General features: G+C 32.7%; 1 protein-coding gene across 1 annotated transcript; it reads right to left on the bottom strand.

Moving 5' to 3' along the window:
* Positions 1-204: 204 nt before the first annotated feature.
* On the bottom strand, positions 205-1,964 carry LOC140893213 (protein trichome birefringence-like 34). The gene is made up of 5 exons (XM_073302278.1): positions 1,523-1,964; positions 1,265-1,439; positions 962-1,158; positions 659-832; positions 205-566 (listed from the first exon to the last, which is right to left on the bottom strand). The coding sequence occupies exons 1-5, from the start codon at positions 1,942-1,944 to the stop codon at positions 224-226; spliced, it is 1,311 nt and encodes a 436-aa protein (XP_073158379.1). The 5' UTR covers positions 1,945-1,964; the 3' UTR covers positions 205-223.
* Positions 1,965-3,374: the final 1,410 nt, after the last annotated feature.

Here is a 3,374-nt window from a genome sequence, read left to right as displayed (position 1 = left end):
TAAATTAAGTAACAGGGTTATTAAAATATTAATCTGAAATAATTGAATGTTTTTTATGGTTTAGACGTGCAAGTGTACAATTTGTTTATGTATCAGCTCCTTCAACTAAAAGTGCCAATCAACGACAAATCCCAAATACCAAACCCAAAAAGTAAAAAAATAAATAAATAAATAAAATTATGGATTTCTAATTTAAATTGTTGTATTATGTATAAACATTTTATCAAGAATTCATGATATGAGCATAAAGAAGCTGATTCCAAATATCAGGCACTCCCGGAAGACACCAATGGCCGCAATCCGAATAGCTCGTAGGATCCTTTAATTGCTCATCGCTTAACGAATGAAAAAATTGCCTATAAATCGACGGATGACCATCTTTTCTATAGTCCGACATGTGAGTTATATTCAAGTATTGAATCTGAACTCCTCTCGACTCCAGTTTTCCGATCACCGATTCCGCCACACGCATCATTTTACGATCCGACATGATCCCCCAATAATCATCTTTCGAAAGAGGCTCAGTTGTATTGTAGCAGTTCTTTTCTTCACCCCAACTTTCACCCCTACCATATTTGTTAACATATATATGAATCAAATTGTACTCTAAAAAAGGCAAGATTAATGTTGTACGTTAAGACTTTAGAACATTACATACAGCATATGAGTAGGGGAGAGGCTCATGAAGAATACTTTTGTTTTGGTTTTGTTGACATTAAATTCCAACCAGTCCGCCCATGTGTTCAATCCCATTTCGTATAATCGATACCTCGTCTCTTGTCTCGTGTCTAATCTTTTGTAGATTGCATCGTTGCTTCCAAATGAACCCCATCTGATACAAATACAATGTTGGAGTAAGAAACATTATTTGTGTGACAATAATATATATTTAATTTGTTGGAGAATATATATATATATATATATATATATATATATATGTAAGTAGGCAGATTGTGGTTACAAGATGGTCAAAGTTGGCTCCATCCACCATATAAAAGAATCAAAGATTAGTATATCTGCTTCAGCCCAGTGTCTTCCATGATTCTCAATGGACTTAATTCTTAATACACGGTCTTGTAGCCGGTGGATGAAGGGGTCGTCGTTGTTTGATTCGACTAGAAACGGAGACCAATAGAACCCAATGCTTGCATTGTATTCCTATATATATATATTCAAGTCAGCCAAGAAAACAAAATCTCAAGCATATATACATTGCTTCAAAGATTTGCAAAAAACATGATATGCTAGAATTTCGACTAATTACTGTGGCATTAAAGAGGAAGTAGTTTCCATATCTGATGGCTGATTTATTCACCGATGAAGAAAGAGATGACTCGATCAAGCAAAGCATGGAGATGTATTGGTTTCTATTCAATGAATCCCCTACGAACACAAGCTTCTTCCCCCTGATTTTCTCCAGAAACGCAGACCCATTAAACCTTTTTCAAACACAGTCAAGAATTAAACATTAGTACTCACAGTTCATAAATTATATATATATATATACAGAGTTTGACAAAACCTTGGAAGATCACAATCCCGAGGTTGCCATCTCCATTGCTGATATTTGAGGTCTTGCCTGCCATACTTCTCACAAGCATAATCTCCTATCATGAAAGAACATTCGTGCTCTTTATACATCGGAAACGACACATCGTCGAAAACCCATTTTCCCTTAAATATGTTGCAGATTGAAGCAGTAGTGGAATTAATATGATCATGTTCATCAAGTACTGATTCCTCTTCTCTCGTTGCATTTGCAAGTTCTTGATCAATATCAATCTGCTGCGCTGCTGCTGCTGCTGCTTGCTCTAATGGGATATCGATTTCGCCGTTGTTTCCCGCAAGATTATAATAAAAAGCAGCAGCCGCCAAAACAATGAGGAAGAGGCCTGCGAGGTAATGGGACTTGGATATTATAAGCTTCCATGTTCCAACTCCCATTTGAGAAAATTCAAAATGAGCATAAGCTTCATTCGAGTTTCCCAATGGAGACATATTTCAGCATTAGATTAATTAATTGTATTTTTTAGAAGGCCAGCATGACATAAAAATATTTAGTTGGAAGTCACTAAAGTCTCACGTGCATGGGTTGGTCAAGAGTCAATTGTTCATTTGTTAAAAAATAACAATTCCAATTATGTTCCACATTGATTATCTATATTACCTATACCATTATATAAAAGTTAGAGAATTTTTTAGTAACTATTTTTTTATATGTTATGACACACCAAAAATATCTTTCAATTTTAATATTTTATCCATATATTTTTCTCCACTTTTTTCTCTTATATCTTTTATAATATAGTAGTATATTAAATTTATATTATGATCTTCCCAACAATTATTAATTTTCAACTAATAAATAATATATTATTTAATAAATAAAAAATCATAAAATATCATATATTATATCATACGCAACTACGTGTGCTATCACGAGTATAACTAATAAATATATCACGCACACGTAAGATTTATAATGAACCACAATAAAGTTTTATATAAATTAAAATATAATAAGATTCGAGTGATTTTTATTTAATGTTATGTTTTTTTAATCATTAATTCATCACCTTTTCTTTTATTTTAAAATAATGCTGGTTTAGAGATAATGGTATTTTTGAGCAAAACAATTTGGTATGACGTGGTTAATATTCATGCATCAACTTTATTTTAATAATAAAAATAATTACTAGCTGTATGACACATGCATATGATATAATATAAATAAAAATATGATGTATGAGTATGACATATATGTAATATATTTGTCAAAACCTTGATTTTGGTACGATATTTAATTTTTAGATAAATATATATTGTTAAATTCCTTCCAAAATTATTAAATAAATATGTTGAAGTGTGCTTCTATCAGCTTGACTGGGAAAAATCAGATCGAAGAGTACAGATCAAATGAGTTCAGTGATCAGATGAATTCATGGTCAGGTCGAATCTTGGGATCAGATCGAAGTTGATGGTCAAATGAGTTCGACAGATCGATTTCTCGAGTACTGAGACTTAGTTAGAAGTCAGATGAATTGTCCGTGAAGCTGTAAGCTTGAAGACAGATCAAAGTACGAGAGTATATCAGATGGAAGTGAAAAGACTTATCGGGTTGGACCATGTTGACTTTATAATTAGGCCGTAAGTTGTTTGACCTAAAGCCCAAGAAAAAATTCGGTTTATTTATCTATATAAGCAGATCGAAGCAACCGTAACCAACATAACAGAAAATAAAATTCTTCAACCTCTAGAATATATTTGAGAGAGAAGAAAAGAGAAAATTCAGAGGAGAGAACTGGGGCGCAGATTGTGACGGGAAGAATCCAAGGATAAAAAGCTTGAATTGAGTTTGTATCTAGCATTAGAGT

The sequence above is a fragment of the Henckelia pumila genome, chromosome 3, assembly GCF_033568475.1.
Source record: "Henckelia pumila isolate YLH828 chromosome 3, ASM3356847v2, whole genome shotgun sequence".
Classification (NCBI taxonomy): Eukaryota; Viridiplantae; Streptophyta; class Magnoliopsida; order Lamiales; family Gesneriaceae; genus Henckelia; species Henckelia pumila.
The sequence above is the reverse complement of the archived record's forward strand: the minus strand, read 5'-3'. Positions and strand labels throughout refer to the sequence as shown.

Bases quoted from the DNA above. Each gene is read 5' to 3' on its own strand.
- LOC140893213 (XM_073302278.1), bottom strand. From the start codon at position 1,944: ATGGGAGTTGGAACATGGAAGCTTATAATATCCAAGTCCCATTACCTC. The intron at 1,440-1,522 runs GTTTTGTCAAAC...TGTTTGAAAAAG, and splicing joins CGGGATTGTGATCTTCCAAG to GTTTAATGGGTCTGCGTTTC. The intron at 1,159-1,264 runs GTAATTAGTCGA...ATATATATATAG, and splicing joins ACTTCCTCTTTAATGCCACA to GAATACAATGCAAGCATTGG.